The 21409-nt window shown below is 36.1% G+C and overlaps 2 protein-coding genes and 2 pseudogenes across 2 annotated transcripts; 1 reads left to right on the forward strand and 3 right to left on the reverse strand.

Annotated features, from left to right (window-relative positions):
• Positions 1-9894: 9894 nt before the first annotated feature.
• On the reverse strand, positions 9895-14609 carry LOC148950455 (histone H2A-like). Its single transcript, XM_089091869.1, has 2 exons — positions 14603-14609; positions 9895-10304 (listed from the first exon to the last, which is right to left on the reverse strand). Exons 1-2 carry the CDS (start codon positions 14607-14609, stop codon positions 9895-9897), a joined length of 417 nt encoding a protein of 138 aa, XP_088947995.1.
• A 732-nt stretch (positions 14610-15341) lies between these two features.
• Positions 15342-15724, reverse strand: LOC148950456 (histone H3-like; annotated as a pseudogene).
• Positions 15725-16603: 879 nt separating this feature from the next.
• LOC148950457 (histone H2B-like) lies at positions 16604-16961 on the reverse strand (annotated as a pseudogene).
• A 222-nt stretch (positions 16962-17183) lies between these two features.
• Positions 17184-17564, forward strand: LOC148950458 (histone H2A-like). Its single transcript, XM_089091616.1, has one exon. The coding sequence runs from the start codon at positions 17184-17186 to the stop codon at positions 17562-17564; it is 381 nt and encodes a 126-aa protein (XP_088947742.1).
• Positions 17565-21409: the final 3845 nt, after the last annotated feature.

A 21409-nucleotide genomic window follows, 5' to 3' on the forward strand; every position in this document is an offset into this window, starting at 1 on the left:
TTCTTCTACATCATTTGCTTGCCCTGTTAGAATCCAGAATAAAGAAATCCTACAAGTGGCAGAGAAATATCACAAGGGTTTTAAGAGAGCCCAAAAAACCTATAGAAGCTATGCAGATGTGGCAAACAAAAAACTTACTGTGAGTACCCCTTATTTCAATCAACGTCATAATGAAATTGCAATAAACATGAAGCAAGATATTGAACAGAAGGCAGTAAAATCCCTAATAATTTGATTACTTCTAAGACCAGAAATGCTTTAATTGAGTGAACTATCATTAATAGAATATTTTAATAAATTGTGTACCCTTATGAATGAACTGCAGCTTGGACAGCTAAACAAAGATGAAATTAGAAGTGGTTGTTTAATTAATGATACAACAGCCCAACAATATGGACCCTAAGATATTATCCTGGAACTCACAATCAGTGAGGAATGAGAAGAAAGATATTGTTGTTGAATTTTGCCATAAAAACTGTATTGATGTTTTATGTCTCCAAGAAACCTGGCTAAAACCCTATATAATTATGAGTTTCCAGGGCTACAATATCTTGAGAAAAGACAGAATTGAAACAGGAAGAGGCATGGTGTTGATAGGTATTAGAAAAAAATACCACTACATCGAAGTGCATATTGAATTAGGTGACAATTATGAAGAGTATGTTGAAATAGTTGGATGCAAGCTCCATTTGGGAAATGGTAAAATCCTCAATGTTATAAATATTTACAACTCGAATGGGAATAATAAAGACATTGGTGGCTATATAAATGAACTACTTGATAAAATACCAAATGCAGAACAGGTGGTTTTAATAGGGGATTTTAATGCCCATAGTAAAGTCTGGTGTAATTGTGATTTAATTAATGCTTCATGTAAAAGCCTTGAAGATATGTTACTGGAAAATAATATATGCTTAATTACACAAAAAGGGCTTCCAACCCGAAAAAATCCTATCACAGGAGTTTCCACCACTATAGACTTGACTTTCACTAGCCCAGATGTATTGGCATAAGCAACTATGTTAACCTTAGTAAATATATCTTTGTTTAGTGATCATGCCCCAATTTCATTAAATGTTTGTGATGGTCAGTTTGAGGTTTCTGATAAATTTGAGACAAACAAGATTACTAAGTTTCAAATCAAGAAGGCAGATTAGAGAAAGTTTACAGAGCTTCTTGAACAAAAAGACATTTTGGCTGTAGTAGAAAGGGAGCAACATGTTGATGGCAAAATGAAGGTTTTCCAGGACAGCATAATTGAAGCAGCAACAAAAGCTGTTCCACTGAAGGCTAAATATAAGGGACAAAGGAATTCATGTATATGGTGGAACAAAGATTGTGATGCAGCTAAAAAGAAGTATCTAAGAAGAAAAAATGAGTATGAACAAGCAACAACAATATACAACTATATTGAGGTGAAAAGAGCTTATGCAGCATTTAAGAGAGCGATTTCACACGCCAAGAAAAAAAGCTGGGTAGAGTTTATTGAAAATTTGGATTTCCGGAAACCAGTAAGTAAGGTCTGTGTTTTCATCAAACAAATGCAAAACAAACCCCCACCCAGAAAATCCAACCCCCCGGTAGTGTACAATAATCAGTTACTAGTTACAGATCAAGATAAGGTGAATGCAAGTGCTAATTATCTAAATAAGAAAATAAGAAATACTGATCCAAAGTGGCCAGAATGACAGCTAAAGTTAAAAGAATGGCAAATCAGGATTTGCAGAGCCCTTATAATCAGCCATTTACTAATGTTGAAATTGATAGTGTAATAAGAAATCTCCCTATTACCTCACCAGAGGAAGATATGATTTATCCAAAGTTTGTTCAAGCTTTGCCAAACCAGTTGATCATAGTGTTGCTTGCCATCATCAATTTGGCTTGGACTGATGGATATTTTCCAAGTGCATGGAAAAGGGGCCAAGCAATTATGATCCCAAAACCAGGAAAGGACAATTCAAAACTGGAAGACCAGCGGTTCATAACTTTGCTCCCAGTTTTAGGAAAAGTATATGAACGACTTGTTAAGAAGAGACTTAACTATGAAGTAGAAAAAAGGGGCTATCTTAAAGATATTCATTGCGGCTTCAGGAAAAACAAAAGTACCATAGAAAATTTACTTTGCTTTAAACAGGATGCTTTATATGCTCTCCAGAATGGACTTGTAATGATTGCAGTTTTTCTTGACGTCAAGGGCGCATTTGATAACATTGTACATAGACAAATATTGTCAGGAATAATTGAAGCTGGAATTAGAGGTAGAATGTTGCTGCTAAGTAAAAATTATCTTGAAGACCGAGCAGTTACAGTGAGAGTAGGAAATACAATCTCAACAGCCCTAGTAGGAGGAAGAAATGGAGTACCCCAAGGGTCAGCCTTAGGACCTGTTTTTCACAGTATGGGACGATGTAATATCCCTATTGGAGAAGGAGATTCAAACGCGGGAATTTTCGCTGATGATAACACTTTGTGGGTTACGGCAAGGACATTGGAAGAGGGAATCAAAGCTATTTCAGAAGTATTAGTGCAAGTTGAAAACTGGGCGACTGATATTGATCTCAAATTTTCAACACATAAAACAAAAGCCATGTTAATAACTCGGAAGAAAATGAAAGTTACCCCAATAATTAGATTTTATGGCCAGCAGATTGAGTTTGTGATTGAAACAAAGTTCCTGGATGTGAATATAGAGAAAAATTACAATTGGAAACCACATATTGAAATGACCAAGGCTGCTTGCGTTAAAAGGCTGAATCTTATGAAGATGCTTACAACTGTTAGCTGGGGGCAAAAACCAAGTTTTATGATGGAGTTTTATATAAAATATATTAGGTCTAAGATAGAATATGCTTCCGTGATTTATTCCTCAGGCAGTGACACAACCCTAGTCAAGTTGAATTCCGTACAGAATGCAGCTATACGCATTGCCTTTGCAGCTAGAAAGAATACCCCTATTGTGTTTTTAATGTCAGAGTCAGGACTTGAAAGCCTGGAAACCAGGAGAAAGGTAAATGTCCTGAAATATATCAAAAAATTGTGGACAGCAGATAATACAAACCCAGTTAGATCAAAAATAGTTAAACCAGGAAAAATTGTTACATCAAATAAGTTTAAAAAGAGAAGCCAGCAAAATATCTTTGAAATGTCTTGTCGTATCAGTGAACAGTTTGGAGTGACACTAAAAATGACAGATATGTTAAAAGTTCCAGAAATTGCATTACCTGCTCCTTGGGAGACAATTAAGCTACAGTGCAATCTTAAGTTTGAAAAGAATGGATACCATGATTCTAGGATAAACTTTAAATTAATGATGGCAGAGAAATACAGAGGATTCCTTGATATATATATACAGATGGATCTAAGAAAAGTAACCCAATTTCCGCAGTAGGGGCCGCCATTGTCATTCCATTGATACAAGTGTCAAAGTCATTTAAACTGCATTCAAAGGCAACAATCTTCCAAGCTGAATTAATAGCTATAAAGGAAGCAATTGCATTTGCTAAAGAAGACCTTAGAAACCAAAGAAACACTGTAGTCTTTTTAGATTCAAAAAATGCATTGGAGGCACTCGCCAATTTTGATCATAATGGGAAAATTTCAAGAGAAGTTGTATTGTGCTACAAGGAAATAGTATCATTTATGTCAACAGCAAACATAATTATGTCTTCAGTGGATCCCAGCCCATGTTCAGATTTTGGGGAATGAGAGTGCCGACACAGCTGCTAAAATGGCATGCGAAACAATAAATGTATTTACTAGTGGTTCAACTCCTAGATCTGCAATGCAATTAGATCAATTGATATAATCAGTAAGAACGCATGATTTTGAGGATAGCAGAAATCAATCTGGAAATTGGTTTGTTACCCGAAAACTAGCAAGAAAGTTTGAGAGGCATGTGTACCAAAGATTAAGTAGGAAAGAGGGAAGATTAGCATTTCGTCTTGGATCAGGCCATGCAGATACAAAATTATATAGGGCAAAGTTTTATGAAGAGTCAAGTAACTGTGAGTCTTGTGACAAAGAAGAAAGTCTGGTACATCTTCTTATAGATTTTGATAAGTACACTCTTCAAAGACAGAATATCAACGCCTTTTTTCACGAAAGAAGAAAATAGTTGGCTGTAAATATGATTTTGGAGGGATTAGCAAATAACACTGATAATATACAGGTACTAAAGCTGGTTGTACAGTTTATAGTTGCCATTGGGAGAGATAGGACGATTTGGTGGGAAGAATAATTATGATTAATTAATGTGACAGAACAGATTATTGATGATTGACTAACTAAAGTGGGATCCAGATTTATTGAAAGAAGACCCAAGTGACCGAGCAGTCAAGAGGGGTCTTTAATTCGTTCATCATCATCATCATCGAAGTAAAATCAGGGTCTGTAGACTATTTAGTAACCCGCGACAGTTCAAAAATGCCATTCCAAAATTAGCGCCTTTATTTAAAACTTGGGTGGGGAGTAGATATTTATTTTTTGGGATAGAATAAACCATCATATCAAAAACATCATCATCTTTGCATAAATTCTGAAATATTTTACCTAAATCTAGGGGGAGCTCCTTGAAATTACGAAGTCTATCATCCATTATCTCGATGCTGGGTATACTTATTGACAAAAAGTGACTTACCAACCATACGGAAAGTCAAAGGAGACACAATTGTAACCAAAACTTCATTTGAAAGAGACAAACATAAACAAAAAACTAGAACTTTATAACAGGAAAACCTTAGGGGAGAGAGGGGCGAAACCGTACATTTTGAGGATTTTGACCACTCAAAAGCGTATTTCTAAAGATACAAATTTACTTTTTACATGAATAGATAGCTCAATTATTCACTTTTCTTGGTGATTTTTTTCAATGAAATCCATTAATTTGGTTCTGGGTGAGACCCAAAAATGTTTGACCTCTTCAAGTGTTCAAAGTCACCCCAACCAGGGGGTGACTTCGGACACACATGGGGCATTTCCGTACATTCATTAATTAATGCTTGTAATTATTGATTCAGATATTATTAACATTTAATTCAAATAATATACAAGTTAAATGTAACATTAAATTTATTGTATAGGAAATTGGGCCAAATCACAGCCAAATACAAGAGCTTTGGCTGTTCGCCCAGTTCCTCCTACTGATACAGGTGCCGGAAGCTTCATAATAATGTCTTGAAAGTCAGTTTCTGCACAATCTCGACATTCAGGGAAGATGAACTTCTTACCAGACTTGCGCAGGTAGTTTATTTTTGCTACCCTGCCACTTATTTCTTTAATGTCACCAACATAGTAAACAGCAGAGTTTTGCTTCTTTCCAACCATTAACCTCACAAGCACAAAATTTCCACAAGATAATTCTTCATCAGTCTCAAACTCACTGATACTTCCACAATGTAAAGACTCGTCATCTGACTCGTCATTGAGCTGTACATCTATGTCTGAAATGCTGTCTCTAGTTTTGTCAGCCATGAGTGAAACCTTTGACTTTTTTTTAGCGACTTTTTCTTTTTCTTAGCAAGCCTTAGCTCAGTCTGTGCTTCTAGTGCTCTTTTTTCTGGCGTTTCTGTCAGAATTCTACTTTTGCCTTTTTTGCGGTTTTTGTGCGGCCACACTTGCATTTTTGCCTGTGGATATGGTCTGATGCTTTCAGAAGTTACTGCCGTAGACAAGTTTGACTGCTGTTTACCCATCATGACAGGAGATGAATCACAAAATAAACTAGGATGACGATCATCCATATTGGAAGTTTCTGGGGCATTTTGTTCAGCTGGATCTGGGCGGTTTGTCACCTCAGTTGGCAGAAAATCGACTTCTGTGAACACATTTCGATGTAAAGGCCAAATTCCTGCCTTCTCAAAACCAGCTGTGATTTTTTGAGGATTCAGCTTTTCCAGAAAGGGATACTCGCACAATTTTGCTATTTCATGTATTGAAATTCTCTGACCAGGGTTTAATTGCATCCAATTGTCAAATGACTCCCTGATTGCATGCTTCAATGGTGCATACACTGAAACATCAAGGGGTTGGAGACGATGGGAGCAATGGGGAGTAAAGGTTAGGAGGTGGATGCCGTTATCTTTACAGAAGGAAACTAATTCTACTCAAATATAGCTTTCATGATTGTCAAACAAGAATAAAACATGGTTATTTTTGCTGGGTTTGACCTCTTTTAGAAAGTGTTCCATGGAACAAAGGGAATTGTCCAAAGTCATCCATCCACTGCGATGGGCTAAGCCAATGCATCCTGGTGGTCCATCTCGATACATCCTTTCTGGAGCTTTGACTCTTGGAAAAACAAACACTGGTGGAATTGTCTGAACAATTGCAGATACAAAGCACAGCACTGTGGTATTTTCCCCTCTTTCTGCTGACACAGTCTGTGCCACCTGTTTTGCTCCCCTTTTAGCAATCACCTTTGGGGCCTGAACAACTGTGGGTAATTCTGTTTCATCACAGTTCCAAATTCGACCAGGAGGAAAATGATACCTGCAATATAACTCCTGAAGATTTCTAAAGAAGGCAACAATTACAACGGCATTAAAGCCGGCAGCACGAGCCTGGCTTGTATTTTCGGAATTTCTGATAGACAAACTGGCGTTCCGCTTGATGAAACCTCTAAGCCAATCCCCTCCTGCTCTCTCATTCAATTTCCAGCTTGATGGGAAATTTATCTTCAATGTTATTGCCCATTGGTAGGCTAACTTTCTTGTAGCATAGGGAGTCAGCCCATGGTTAAGTAGTGAGCATTTTTCGAGGTATGCAGCAAGCTCTTTCTCTTGTTTGGAAGTAAAAACAAACTTAGTGCTCTCCTGAACACTGTCATTGTCAAAAATGCTACCACTAGCACCACTCTGCTCGAGAATTTGTATTTTTGCCTTGTATCGTTTCACGGCATCCGCAAGGGTACTCTTCTTCAGGGAAAATTCTTCTGCGGTTGCTCGGAAAGACAACTTCCCATGCATAAATTGAATAATAGCATGCCTGACTAATTCTGGATCAGGAGGACCACTCCCCTTTCGAATGTAGGTGCGAACCATCTGTAAAAGAAAATTATAATTGTCAGAACCTCAAGAGAACAACATGGAAATTAACACAGGTCACGCCATGCTTTGAGGTGTGCTTTGAGACATAGAATGGAAAGATGCCTGCAGGCAGCGTAATGTTTAGTTTTACATTATAATACAAAACATTAAACAAAAAAACTTTAAAAAACCACATCAATCATTTGTTTATGTTCATTTTTCTTACGTTTCTACAAGTCGGACAAACATTTCGGGGGTCTCAAACCCTCTACTCCCTTGGATATAGCCTTAGACGCTACTATTTATCTTTCTGATATAAGTAGGCATTGAATAAATGTTTATTGTTCAACATAATAGTAAATCATTTAATAATAAGTATTTTTTTTAAATATGATGGGTGAAAATGAATTGAACTGATCTGCATAGCTGTGAAGATGTACTGTAAATCTAAGCTTATATAAATCTCACATGACTCCTTTTGAATGATCACTGTCTAATTATAAGTTCCAGTCACATATATTATAAAACTAAACATTATAATATATAAGACAATAATCCACGGAATGTATACAATTCAGAGTATGTATTTTAAACAAGGAGGGGTGGGGGGGGGGGGGGGTAAGGTTTTTGCTACACCAGTTAGAAAGTATTGAGGAATATTCAATTAAGATTAGCTTGAATATTTTTGCCATAAACAGTGACATGCCGAGACTATTTTAAACGAATAGACAGTCAAAAGTACACCTTAATTTTGGATAGAAATTAAAGGCTAAGCGTACCCAAATCATATAAAATGCTGTCCAATCTTGAACATGGGATCTTAAAGTTTGAACAAAGTATCTAAATAATAGGCAGACTTAATCTTGGACAACTTTGATTCAAGACAAAGATTGTTACACAGAGTAGTTGTGTTTAAATAGGCTAGGCTGTAAGACAAGGGATAACTTTTGTCTAAGTGTAAATGTTGAAAACAAAGTTTGATAGCCAAAACAAATCACTTCAGTTTCTCTATAGGATGACAGGAATACAGTCAATTTTACCAATATTCTGCTTCCAGCTACATATAGTTCCATTTTCCAACTTATAAAAGAATTCCGTCAGTACAGTGCGAAACCAGACACCACAAAAAGTGTCCGGAATCGCCCCAAAAAAAGTGTCCGGAGGTACCCCATGTTGACGCCATTTTGAAATTTTTTTTTCGTAGATAACGGCCTGATATTTACTGATGAAAATTACCATGCAAATAGCAGGGGTATACCTTGTCTGATCTTTCTAACTCACGGCTCAAGAGCTACAAAAACATAGAAAATATTTGACATATACTACATGTGTCAGGATTTCCAGCAAGCATATAAAAACTTCCTTACCTCTTTTCTCGGTTGTCTCTTTTCCAAAATTTAAAACTTGCGCCAAATGAGCGTTACATGAAGGGCATCTAGCGGGAATTTTTTGCAAGGATTAGCTCAAAAACTATAGACGACAGGTCAAACGTACGGAGTCGCCCCCGTGCGGTATCGCCCCTCTCTCCCCTATATAAGAAAAATCAGGAATAGTGTGGCACTAAGTAAGGAAATTGAATATAACAGTTTTGATAATAAAAAAAAAGTAAGAAAAAAACCCCACATAATACTCATTATGATACATTTTTGCGAACGGGCCTCCGAAAATAAGATGATCATAATCCTCAAACAATAATAAATTATCAACTAACTTAAAAACCAGAGCACTAAACACAAAATAAACAAAATACTCCACAAAATCTTATAAATTTAAACTCAGACTACTACTATCCCATTCAGTTATTGATCAGCTCTCTCCCTTATCTCCGAACCATTTTTTTTTATCTCAAGCCATACATGGATTCCTTTATTTTTAACCCGAGAAGCAATAACCATTCAAGACTCCTTCGTCTCTTTTGCTTTAGTGAGGAATCCTGTTCGTAAAGCGTTAAGTGCTGGAAGAAGGTCCGTGCAAATTTTTATTCCAGAGCCCTTAAGCTTGGATACGTTTTGCATAACTAGATAAGCTTCAGCTTCATTCCTGAGTCTAATTAGCACTGGATAAACTGCCTATTTACGTGAATGACTTTGATTACGGCGTCTTTTCGTTATATTGATAGTTTTTCCTCCTAAGCGGTAACATTTGTTAATTGACACAGATGACTCAATTTTTAAGGTATTCTTAAGTAGATCTTTCACGTGAGCTTCAAGGGATTGATTCGGATTAATATCCGTCGGTAAGCCGTGTTTGATCAAGTTTCAACTTCTTTCTTTCACTTCAATTAATAGCATTTGACGCTTGAGCAACGAGTTCTTCTGCTTTTGCTCTTGAAGTAACCTTTCTAATTCGGCTATGTTTCTACCAAAATGTTTCTACCCTTGATGACTAGGCTACCCATATAGCTTCCTAGCTTAGATTAGTCCAAATAGACGGTCTTTGAATTGGCTCTTGTTTTTTGGTTATTTTTCAAACAGCTCCTTGATGTTCGTGTATAATCTATTGGTTTTGGGGGGGGGGGAATGAACTCCCTCTCGTACAATAAATGCCTATGCTTTGGAACTGGATGAATGGGCAAGCAAACTCTATTTCTTGTTACAAAAGGACAAGCCTCGAAAATTTATTTAGATTTTGTTGAGGCATAATTCATTGGTTTTCTAAGGACAATATCTCGCCCGTCTTCCGTAAATTCTTGCCCTTTATTACTAGGTAAATATGAAAGACCCCTTTTTCATTTTTCCTTTTTACATTAAGTCTACTTCCTTTTATACCTTTGTCCTTCCCAAGTGGTCATATGCAACAGTGTCATTTAGCTAATTTGTAGCTCTTAAAAGGGCTATTGTTTAATTTGTAGTGGGGCCGAGGTTAGGTTCATTTAAGCCTTTGTCACTTTTCCAGTCTTCTTGGGTAGAAGGACTGCTTGAGTGTTGGGCGAAACGCCTCCTTGGGCAATGGTAACCCCTGACAAGAGCTTGTTCAGTTCTTCGTCGTTTCTAATGGCAATCTGAAGGTGACGAGGAATGACACGAGTTTTTTTGTTGTCTCGTGCAGCATTACCAGCAAGCTCAAGGACCTCGGAAGCCAAAAACTCCATAACTGCTGCAAGGTAAACGGGTGCCCCAGCACCAACTCGTTCAGCATAGTTGCTCTTTCTCAGATGACAGTGAATCCTTCCTACTGGGAATTGAAGACCTGCCCTGTTTGAACGGTACTTCGCCTTTCCTTTGACTTTTCCACCCTTTCCTCTTCCTGATATGGTTTTCAACCTTATGAAGTTCACTTTGCCTGTAGTTTTAACAAATTAATTAAAAAAAACCCTTTCCAAAAAATAAGTTTTTCAAAGAAAAGTAAAGGCCATTTTAAACTTAAGCTCAGTTGATACGAATACCTGTTAAAATTCAAACTCAAAACGACCAGAAATTACTATTAAAGAATAAATGAAACCCAAAACGAACAGAAATAAAATAAGCAATCATAGCAAAAAAAAATACAACAAGTAATAATATAAATGAATAAATAGATCTTAAAGCGAGTAATGCTTCAATTGAATATGAAAATCAAGCTTAAAACGAAAACAAATATTTTGCTATTAAAGTATAAATGAAACTTAAAACGAACGGAAACTAAATAAACAATCAGTGCGAACAAACATACAATATATATTAATGTAAATGAATAAATAAATCTTAAAACGAGTGAAACTTAAAAAGAATATGGAAAACCAGTTTGGATCGAATAAAAATAACTACAAACAAGAGTTTGGGTATCGCCTCACTGCAGAAGCCTAAAACCTACTGCGTCATTGGCGCTTTACTAAAAACAATTCTTTGAAATATTTCCACTTTTGTAACTTTAAGAAATCAAAATTTAATTAATATTTTAGGGAATAAATATCAGCATATGTATATTAAATTGACAATGCACATTTTTTTTTCAGTAAACTCATTTGAATTTTTTTTTAGTAAAGTAAAAATTATATTCTGGCTTTTAGAAAGCATAGGGGTTTTGAACTCTACTCATATTAATTTGTGCTCGTTTTGAGTTTGACTCCAATATTTATTTTAATTTTTGTTCGTTTTGGGTTTCATTTATTTATTGATACTGATTTGGGGTAGTTTTATGCTTGGTAGATTATATGATAGTCCGGACGCCAGGAGGTGAAAATGTGAATCATACCACGACGGAATGGGGCTGCTACGAGAATTATACTACCCTCCACCCCCTAAATTGACCATGCGGATTCAAAAATACCAATGGCAATTGCTTGCGAGTGGTGGAACGACTCCGAAACTTGACATTTTATTATATTTTGGTGTTTCATGCAAAAAAATGCAAGTTCCACAAAGTCTGAGGTGCAGTTTTCCGCTGAAATAGAAATGCCTAGAAGCCATAGAATGTTTTTATAACAAACTAACACGATTAGTTAGAAAAAATGGCATAGTTAAAAAAAAATGGCAAAACTATATGAGTTTTAAACAGTCTTGGAAAGTATAAACAAAATTAAATTGAATATTAGATATATGATGATATTAATTGTTGAAAGATCCATCAGTTCAAGATTTTTTTTTACTGTAATTTTTATTTTCATTTTCAATGCTGTAAGAACTGGAAAATAATAAATTTGTAATATACGAGTAATTCGTTTTCAGTGAAGCACCAATGACGCAGAAGGCTTTAGGTTTTTACAGTTAAAGAAAGGGGCAGTATCCAAATTTTGTTGTAGTGAAACTATATTTGCCTTGAACAATCTTGAAAAGAACTAGTAAATCAAACTGAATATTTAATGCATAATTATATTAATTGCTAAAAGCTCATCAGTTCAAAATATTCATTACAACAATTTAAATACTTGTCTTCAATATTAAGTACAAAAGAAAACATTTATGATATAATTCGTGTTCAGTAAAGTGCCAATGACGCAGTAGGTATTAAGCTTCTGCAGTGAGGTGATGCCCTAACTCCTGTTTGGAGTTATTTTTATTCTATTCAAACTTGATTTTCATATTCTTTTTAAGTTTAACTCGTTTTAAGATTTATTTATTCATTTACATTAATATATATTGTATGTTTGTTCGCATTGATTGTTTATTTAATCTCTGTTCGTTTTAAGTTTCATTTATATTTTAATAGGAAAATATTTGTTTTCGTTTTAAGCTTGATTTTCATATTCAATCTAAGCAATACTCGCTTTAAGATCTATTTATTCATTTATATTATTACTTGTTGTATGTTTTTGCTATGATTGTTTATTTAATTTGTGTTCGTTTTGGGTTTCATTTATTCTTTAATAATAGTTTCTGGTCGTTTTGAGTTTGAATTTTAACAGGTATTCGTATCAACTGAGCTTAATTTTAAATGGCCTTTACTTTTCTTTGAAAAACTTATTTTTTGGAAAGTTTTTTTAAATTAATTTTTGTTCGTTTTTGATTGCAAAAAGTTTAAAGTTTTTATGGCATGGAGGGGGGGGGGTACTTACTGTCTGATTATTCTTGACTTTAAAAAACATATATAGAACTTTCAATTGAAATCGAATGAGGCTTTTTTAAAAGTCTATACGATTACCTCTTTGATAAAAACCTTATATATGAACAATGGACAGCTTGCATAACTTGTGGACAGCTTCAACTTGTGGAATAGCTCCAATAAGGGGGTTTAGACCATTTCACTTGCTGACACAAAGGAATCACGACTGTTTGGAATTGACCTTAATAGGATTTTGTGTGCCAAAGCAATTTTGCATCTATCACAGAGTATGTATTTTAACCTTATTGTTGGATAATTATAATAGATTTTCTATGTGTTCTTCCAATACAAAACCCCTTCCCATAAGTTATAAACCCCCTTTAATAAGTTATGCCCCAGGGCATAACTTAAAACACCTACCCCCGGGCCCTGGTGGGCTGTTTCGACACTGGAGTTTTTTGTTATCAGAACTTTGAACTATTTTAACAAAATAGTTGAGCTATTTGTAACCAAATGGCTTGGAGGAGGGGGGGGTATAGTTACCCTCCAATCTCTTTTGACTCTTAAAAAGTGAACAAGAACTTTCAATTTTCAGTCAAATGAGCCCTCTCTAAAGTTTATACGAGCATCCCTTCCATAAGAAATAATGGGAAGGATTCGGAGAATCCTTAAATTACAAACCTTGCCCTGGGGGCTGTGGGGGAGCTGTCATCCTCAAAGACCTAATTTCCAGAACTTGAAACTACGTTTAATTAAATGGCTGTCTCAAAATTTTGATTGGATGTGTTTTGGAAAAAGGTGGGCGTGAGAGGGGCGTTAGTTGCACTCAAATCAATTTACACTATTAAAAATGGCACTAGACCTTTGAATTTCCAATTGAATGAGCCCTTTTTGAAGTTTCTACGACACCGCCTTCTATAAGAACCTTATATGTCCCCAGGGTATAACTTAAAACCCTTGCCTTGAGGATTGTGGGGGAGTGTTCCCTCCCCTGGATCCGCCACTGCCTTATACTCTCTGTTTCTTTCCTTGTTAGGGAGGAGAGCAGATGCCTAATATGTGTGTGTTAATACCAAAACATTTTGACTCTCATTCGACCTTCAGGTATAAACAGAATTAGTGCAAAGAAAGGGGTGGGGAAAAAGGGCGTGTTGGGAGGGGGGGGGGGTTATTTGCCCTTTGATCAATTTTGACTCTTAAGAGCTGGACTAGAACTTCCAATTTCCAATCAAATGATCCCTCTCTGAAGTTTATACGAGAATCCCTTCCTGCCCCCGGGCCCTGGGGGGTTTTGTTGACGCCAAAGTTTTGTTACTTAACCTTTCGACTATTTTTAACAAAATGGTATTTTTAAGCGATTTTCCTGGGGAAATTTTCCGACGGCTGGGGGAAACTTCTGGGGGAGGGGGAGTTTAAAGACTTCTGTTACTTCTAAATAAACTAAAAATTTTCACTATTTTCGCTTCATTTTCTTAAATTCTGATTTTTGATTCTTATTGATTTCTTTGGACTAATTTACGGCGTATTTGACTACGATTTGACCTTTCAACTATTTTTAACAAAATGGTATTTTTAACCCTTGCATATAAAGCAGCTCTAAGGGGAAAGTAATAAAAATATTGAAACTATATAAGATTTATTCATTTATTTTGTTTGCACCGGTTATCTTTACGTTTGTAAGATAGTTAATTTTGATTTCTGTTCGTTCGAGCTTTTGTTTATTCTTTAACAGTAATTTCTGGTCTTTTTGAGTTTTAACTGTTATAGAAATTAATTTCTGCTGGTCCTGAGTTCAATATGGCTCTTTACTCTTCTTAGAAAACTTATTTTTATGTAAGGTTTTTTTTAAATTAATAATAATAAAACATTGAAGCATTATGGCCTTTGCTATACACAGCTTAATTTACATGCCTCTGAAAAATCAAACCTGATTTTTCATGCAACAATGATTGGATCTTGCTAGGTTATTCCATTTGTTGATGCAGAAAGAACAGCATCATTTTGATTAGACCATTTTTCGGATTTTTTGTGCCACTATAATTCAGCATTTATTGCAAAGTATGTATTTTAACCTTATTTTAAGGATGGCCTTAATTTTTAGTATTTTACAATAGATTTACTATGCATTCTTCCCATACAAAACTTTACCTTATTAAAGTCTTTGGAGTGGGGGCAGCATAGTTGGCATAAAGAAGAAAACTTTTGAATGTGTTTGGGGAAAATATGGGAGTGGGGGGGGGGGAGTTGCCCTCCAATCATTTTCGACAATTAAAAAGGGCCCTAGCCCTTTAATTTCCAATCGAATAAGTCTGTTTTGAAGTTTCCACAACAACGCCTTCTATAAAAACCTTATATGCCCCCAGGGCATAATTTAAAACCCTTGCCTTGAGGGTTTTTGGGGATTGTCCTCCTCAAAAAGATATTTTTTGTCTGAATATCAACTACACTCAACAAAATGGCTATCTCGAAATTGTGATTGGAATGTTTTTGGGGGAATGATGGGCGTGGGGCGGGGGGGGGGGCTAGTTGCCCTCCAATCATTTTCGAATATTAAAAAGGGCACTATCCCTTTAATTTCCAATAGAATGACCCTGTTTTGAATTTTCTACGAAAACGCCTTCTATAAAAACCTTGTATGCCCCCAGGGCATAACTTAAAACCCATGCCCCGAGGGTTGTGGGGGAGTTTCCTCCTCAAAAAGATATTTTCTATCTAGAAATCGACTATGCTGAACAATATGGCTATCTCAAAATTTGGATTAAATGTGTTTGGGAAAATGATGGGCATGGGGGGGCAGGGGGGCTAGTTACACTCCAATTACTTTCTACTATTAAAAAGGGCTCCACTGAACTTGGGTACTTAGGCTCTCTCAACACGGATACGAAGGGCAAGTTTAATATCTTTTGGAATGATGACCACCCTTTTGGCGTGAATGTTGCACAAATTGGTATCCTCAAAAAGTTGAACAAGATACGCCTCGCTGGCTTTTTGTAGGGCCATCTCAGCCGAGCTCTGGAACCTCAAGTCAGTTTTGAAATCCTGGTCAATTTCCTTATTCAGAATTCAGTACTCTTATGATAGCGACGAATCTCTCTCAGGGCTACGGTTCCAGGCCTGTATCTGTGAGGTTTTTTTTTACCCCACCAGTAGCAGGCACCGACTTACGCTGCCTTAGTCACAAGCTGCTTTCTAGGTGCCTTTCCGCCCGTTGATTTTCTCGCAGTTTGTTTTGTCCTAGCCATATTGATAGTTTGCTTCTCTTTAATAGAATTAATTAAAAAAACTTTTTCCACAAAATAAGTTTTACAAAGAAAAGTAAAAAAGCCCTACAAAAAGCCAGCAAAGCGTATCTAGTTGAACTTTTTGAGGATACCAATTTGTGCGCCATTCAAGCCAAAAGGGTGGTCATCATTCCAAAAGATATTCACCTTGCCCGTCGTATCCGTGTTGAGAGAGCCTAAGTACCGAAGTTCTGTGTAGCTGATTCGTAACCAGCGGCCCTTTAAAGGCCACTACATGGTTTAAAAAACACGCAAAACAACGTTAAACAGCCTACTGTTCCTTGGAAAAAAAAATAATTAGGGTGTCATTAAAGCGGCACAATAACCAAAAAAAAAAAGTTGAAATGATTTAGATATACTTCAAATTATTGGAGAAATGAGTCTTAGATTCCGTGTCACATTCAACAAGATCCAAACTATCTCATTAAAAAGAAACACACGCACAAAAGCCAAATTAGGCGAGCATGAGAAATCCGAAGATACCCAAGAAAGAATAATTCCCAATTAGGGTCGTGGGCCTCTCAAAATGTTTTCTATGGTTTCCGTGAGAATGTTGCGTAAAAGCCAAGGTCTCCTTTTCTATTCTCATCAAATATCTGTCGATATTACTTTCCATACTAGCAAATTGGGACCTGCCTCCGAAACAGGGAATTTTGAAAATTGAGGATTTTCTTTTTTGTATTATTATTATTTACTGTGGGTTTTTGTTTACCCGAGATTTTACAAATCAAAGCTAGGAGCAATGAAATTAATTTGAGAGCATTTAATAGGGTGTTAGCCTTTAAAAGGGCTGTTTAGGAGGGTCCGCCTGATTGGGCGGTAATAGACAGAGGAAACCTCTTATCTGGAGCTTGTGTACTTTGTTACAGCTTTAGTACCTTCGCTACCAGCGTGCTTGGCGATTTCCCCGGGAAGGAGTAGCATCACAGCAGTTTAAACCTCTCTGCTAGTGATGGTGGACCTCTTGTTTTAATGAGCTAGACGAGAGGCCTCCGCGGCAATCTTTTCAAAGATATCGTTGACAAAGCAATTCATGATGCTCATTGCCTTACTAGAAACATCAGTGTCGGGGTACCTGCTTAACAACTTTGTAAATGACGTAGCTTTCCTTCCTCTTCCTTTTCTTGTTAGTTTTACTAATGTTTTCCTGTGCCTCACCAGCTTTCTTTGCTGTTTTGCCTGAACTTTTTGGAGCCATGGTAAATAATTCTTTAACGAAGTTCAAATTTCAAATGAATAGCGTTTAAAAGTTGCAACCCGCTTTTAAACAAACTACAGTTCGCGCACAGTCTTGTTATCTAGAAGAACTGAGGTACGCCAGCTCAAGCTTAAATTGTTTGCACACTAGATTTTCGAGAACAGACATCATTTTAAATTTGTTAAAACTACAGGCAAAGCGAATTTCATATCGTTGGAAACCATGTCAGGAAGAGGAAAGGGTGGAAAAGTCGAAGGGAAGGCGAAGTCCCGTTCAAACAGGGCAGATCTTCAATTCCTAGTAGGAAAGATTCACTGTCATCTGAGAAAGAGCAACTATGCGGAACGAGTTGGTGCTGGGGCACCCGTTTACCTTGCAGCAGTGATGGAGTTTTTGGCTTCGGAGGTCCTTGAGCTTGCTGGCAATGCTGCACGGGACAACAAAAAAACTCGTATCATTCCTCGTCACCTTCAGCTTTCCATTAGAAACGACGAAGAACTGAACAAGCTCCTGTCAGGGGTTACCATTGCCCAAGGAGGCGTTTCGCCCAACACTCAAGCAGTCCTTCTACCCAAGAAGACTGGAAAAGCGGCAAAGGCTTAAATGAATCTAACCTCGGCCCCACTACACATTAACCAACAGCCCTTTTAAGAGCTACAAATTAGCTAAATGACACTGTTGCATATGACCACATTGGAAGGACAAAGCTATAAAAGGAAGTAGACTGAATGTAAAAAGGAAAACTGAAAAAGGGGGCTTTCATATTTACCTAGTAATAAAGGGTAAGAATTTACGGGAGACGGGCGAGATATTTTCCTTAAAAACCCAATAAATTATACCTCAACAAAATCTAAATAAATTTTGAGGCTTGTCCTTTTGTAACGAGAAATAGAGTTTGCTTGCCCATTCATCCAGTTGCAAAGCATAGGCATTTATTGTACGAGAGGGAGTTCATTTCCCCCCAAAACCAATCGATTATACATGAAAATCAAGGAGCTGTTTGAAAAACAACCAAAAAACAAGAGCCAATTCAAAGACCGTCTATTTGGACTAATCTAAGCTAGGAAGCTATATTGGTAGCCTAGTCTTCAAAGGTAGAAACATTTCGGTAGAAACATAGCCGAATTAGAAAGGTCACTTGAAGAGCAAAAGCAGAAGAACTCGTTTCTCGAGCGTCAAATGGTACTAATTGAAGTGAAAGAAAGAAGTTCGAACTTGATCATACACGGCTTACCGATGGATATTAATCCGAATCAATCCCTTGAAGCTCACGTGAAAGATCTACTTAAGAATACCTTAAAAATAGAGTCATCTGTGTCAATTAAGAAATGTTACCGCTTAGGAAAAACTGTCAATATAACGAACAGCCATCATAATCAAAGTCAATTACATAAATCAACAGTTAATCTAGTTCTAATTAGGCTCAGTAACGAAGCTGAAGCATCTCTAATTATGAAAAACATATGCGAGCTTTAGGTTTTTAGAATAAAAATTTGCATAGACGTTCTTTTAGCACATAACACATCGTGCATATGGTTCATTACTAGAGCACAAGAGATGAAGGAGTCTGGAATGATTATTGCTTCTCGGGTTAAAAATAAAGGAACCCATGTATGGCTTGAGATAAAAAAAAATGATTCGGTGATATGGGAGAGAGCTGATCAATAAGTGAATAGGATAGCAGTAATTTGGGTTTATATTTATATGATATTGTGGAGTACTTTTTTTATTTCGTATTCAGCGATCTAGTTGTTAAGTTATTTGATAATTTATTATGGTTTGAGGATTACTATTATTTGATTTTCGGAGGCCTGTTCGCAAAAGTGTATCATAATGAGTATTAGGATTTTTTTTTCTTACTTTGCTTTTTTTTTTATCAAAACTGTTATATATAATCTCCTTACTTAGTGCCACACTATTCCTTATTTTTTTTTATATAAGGTTTTCCTGTTATAAAGTTCTAGTTTTTGGTTTATGTTTGTTTCTTTTAAATGAGGTTCTTGTTACAATTGTGTCTCCTTTGACTTTCCGTATGTTTGGTAAGTCACTTTTTGTCAATAAGTATACCCAGCATCGAGATAATGGATGATAGACTTCGTAATTTCGAGAGGCTCCCCCTAGATTTAGGTAAAATATTTGAGAATTTATGCAAAGAAGATGATGTTTTGATATGATGGTTTATTCTATCCCAAAAAATAAATATCTACTCCCCACCCAAGTTTTAAATATAGGCGCTAATTTTAGAATGGCATTTCTGAACTGTCGCGGGTTACTAAATATTTTTGACCGAATATCCCTGTTTATTTCTCATCATAATATAAATGTCTTCGCCTCTTGTGAAACATTTTTAAATGATTCGAAAAAGACATTTATTAATAAACAGGATTATACTTTTTTTCATACGAATCGGATTAATAAAAACATGGAGGGGTAGATTTTTTTATTAAATCAACAATTCAGTCAGATCTGGTGAGTGAATTTGATCACCTATATCTTGAAATGGTGTTTAAAATTTTGGCAGTTAAAATAGACGTAAATGGTATGAAAATTCTGTGTTGTGTTTTTTACCGGCCTCCAAGTTCTCCTGCTTCAAAATTCGTGGATTTTGTGCTTATTGCTTCGAAAAATTATCCAAAAATAGTTATCATGGGTGACTTTAATATTGATTTATATAATTCTAAGAATTCAAGTGGTAATTTCCACGGAATCTCTTCTGACGGGGCTGACTTGTTATCAGTTTGCCTGTCCGGTGGTCTCTTACCAGCTTATGAAGTCCCAACAAGAGTAACGAAAGATTCTGCTTCTCTTATTGATAATTTGTTTACGAATCTGGAACTAAAGTCTGGTGATGTGGTTATTGAAGACTTTTCAGACCCTTTAATGCTTGTGACCAACCCTCACTTGATTACAGAGTTTAATAGGCCTAATAAAAGATAAATGAGAGTGACTAACAGAAAATGCGTAAGTAAATTTAAAGTATTGCTTTCTTCAAGATTTTTCTTCTTGTTTAGAGTCTTCGGACCCTGATTTTGCTGCTGAATTTTTTTTGAATCAGTTTAAACGTTGTTTCAATAATGCTTTCCCTCTCCGCCAAATATCAAGAAGAAATAGTATAAAGCCGAATAAGCCTTGGATATCTCCTGGATTGCTGGTATCAATAAAAAATATGAATCTGTTATATAAGGCATACTTAATGCATCCATCTGAAATCAAATTAGCTGAATTTTGCCGATACAAAAATTATTTAACAAAAATTTTAAGATCAGCATAAAGTCATTACTTCGCCAAAGCATTTGTTGAAGCAGAAGGGTTCCCCAAGAAGACATGGGAAATAATTAATGATCTTCCTGATGAATTAATAGCTGAAGATAGAAATAAACTTGTTACGGGGAAAGTGGAAGTTATCAATGCATTAAATATACACTTTGCAAAATTGGTGAGGAAACCGCGTCAACTGCTGGGAAAAACCTGGCCCGTCATCTGGATAATGAAACTGTTTAGGACTTTCAATCATATCTACCCCCGTCTCATAATTACTCCATTTTTCTTACTCCTGTAACCCCATATAAACTTTTACTTAAAACAAACCTTTTAAAGAATGGATCTTCGGAAGGGATTGATGGGTCATCTACTAATCTGATTAAGTGCATAGAACCAAATATTGTAATCCCGCTTTCCCATGTGTTCAACCTCTGTTTTAAAACCGGAAGATTTCCTTCTTTTTTCAAGTCTGCAAGAATTATCTCTTTGTAGAAAGAAGAAGATCCAAAGAACCCAACAAACTATCGGCCGATTTCAATCCTGTCTACATTTGAGAAGTTGCTCGAAAAGTGCCTATACAGCCGTATAGTCAGCTTTTTAATGAAATCTAAATTTTTTAGTCCGATGCAATTTGGGTTCTGGAAGTCTCACTCTACTGAGCATGCTATTATGGCAATGACTCAGTTTGTTCATGACGCCCTCGACAAAGGTGATATTCCTGCTACAATTTATATTGATTTCTGAAGCTTAGGTTGGAATCAGCACTGAAGAGGCTTATCTTATAGTTTTCGAGAAATAAATTGACTATTAATTGCAATAAGACAAAATTCATCATCTTCTCTCGTACTGGGAAAACAGCACCGGAAATTAGGATGATTAATATTCAAGACCTACCCATTGAAATTGAAAGAGTTGATGATATTAAGTATCTCGGGATAATACTGGATTCAAGTTTATCATTTAAAAGCCATGCAATTTATCTTTGAATGAAACTGGCAAGAAATATTGGAATGATGGATCATCTGAACTTTGTTTCTGCCATTTTTTGCCCTGAAATCTCTTTATCATTCTCTAGTACATTCACATATAAATTACTGTCCCATTATTTTTTGAATACTTGTAAAACTCATATTCTTCCTCTTCAGAGGCAACAAAATAAAGTTCTCCATCTATTGAAAAATTGCCTG

This window comes from Artemia sp. Qi Xiang Cuo, chromosome 7 (assembly GCF_049724085.1).
Source record: "Artemia sp. Qi Xiang Cuo chromosome 7, ASM4972408v1, whole genome shotgun sequence".
NCBI classification, from domain to species: domain Eukaryota; kingdom Metazoa; phylum Arthropoda; class Branchiopoda; order Anostraca; family Artemiidae; genus Artemia; species Artemia sp. Qi Xiang Cuo.